At 38.1% G+C, this 987-nt stretch overlaps 1 protein-coding gene across 1 annotated transcript in view; it reads left to right on the forward strand.

Moving 5' to 3' along the window:
* Window positions 1-474, forward strand: part of LOC135812944 (putative uncharacterized protein DDB_G0271606) — a 6,799-nt gene extending 6,325 nt beyond the window's left edge. Inside the window, exon 3 of the mRNA XM_065326161.1 lies at window positions 127-474. Within this exon, the coding sequence (XP_065182233.1) occupies window positions 127-474 (348 nt within the window). The remainder of the gene's footprint in view (window positions 1-126) is intronic.
* The last annotated feature ends 513 nt before the right edge of the window (window positions 475-987 follow it).

The following is a 987-nucleotide window of genomic DNA, read 5'->3' on the forward strand; positions in this document are numbered from 1 at the left end:
CAACAACAACAACAACAACAACAACAACAACAACAACAACAACAACAACAACAACAACAACAACAACAACAACAACAACAACAACAACAACAACAACAACAACAACAACAACAACAACAACAACAACAACAACAACAACAACAACAACAACAACAACAACAACAACAACAACAACAACAACAACAACAACAACAACAACAACAACAACAACAACAACAACAACAACAACAACAACAACAACAACAACAACAACAACAACAACAACAACAACAACAACAACAACAACAACAACAACAACAACAACAACAACAACAACAACAACAACAACAACAACAACAACAACAACAACAACAACAACAACAACAACAACAACAACAACAACAACAACAACAACAACAACAACAACAACAACAACAACAACAACAACAACAACAACAACAACAACAACAACAACAACAACATGTTCAGATATGAACCCAAGCTGAGAAATGAATACGCACTCTTCCATTTATGGGTCCACGGAAGGCAAAACAGGAAGTAAAGTTCAAAAAACCACTTTTTATAGCATTGTGTACAAGCTTCACCAACTTGTCGCCCCCCCCCCCCAAAAAAAAAGCGGCGTGCCAAGGCCCATCGAGCACTCGGAAACTGTGATTGCATACATGAGCAAACAGATTTTAGCACTTAATCAGCTAAAAAAGCTAAAAAAAAAGGCGATATTCATCAAAAAACGCAATAAAGGGCGAAAGAAACGGGCTTTTCCAAAAAGGGCGAAAAAAGGGCGAGCACCTTTGGGAAAGGGCTATCGGGCAGTGCTAGTTGTCGTAAGCTGTATAGTGATGATATCTTTTCGATATTAACTCGCGGAAGGTCTAAGTTTCATCTTGTTGTGTTAGAAGCTCTGTATATTCGTAAACTAGATCCAGAACTATGTATACAGAAGGAGAATGCGTTATCGTCGCAGTTGTTTTTGTGTCACAACTCGTG

The sequence above is a fragment of the Sycon ciliatum genome, chromosome 3 (genome assembly GCF_964019385.1).
Source record: "Sycon ciliatum chromosome 3, ocSycCili1.1, whole genome shotgun sequence".
NCBI lineage: Eukaryota > Metazoa > Porifera > Calcarea > Leucosolenida > Sycettidae > Sycon > Sycon ciliatum.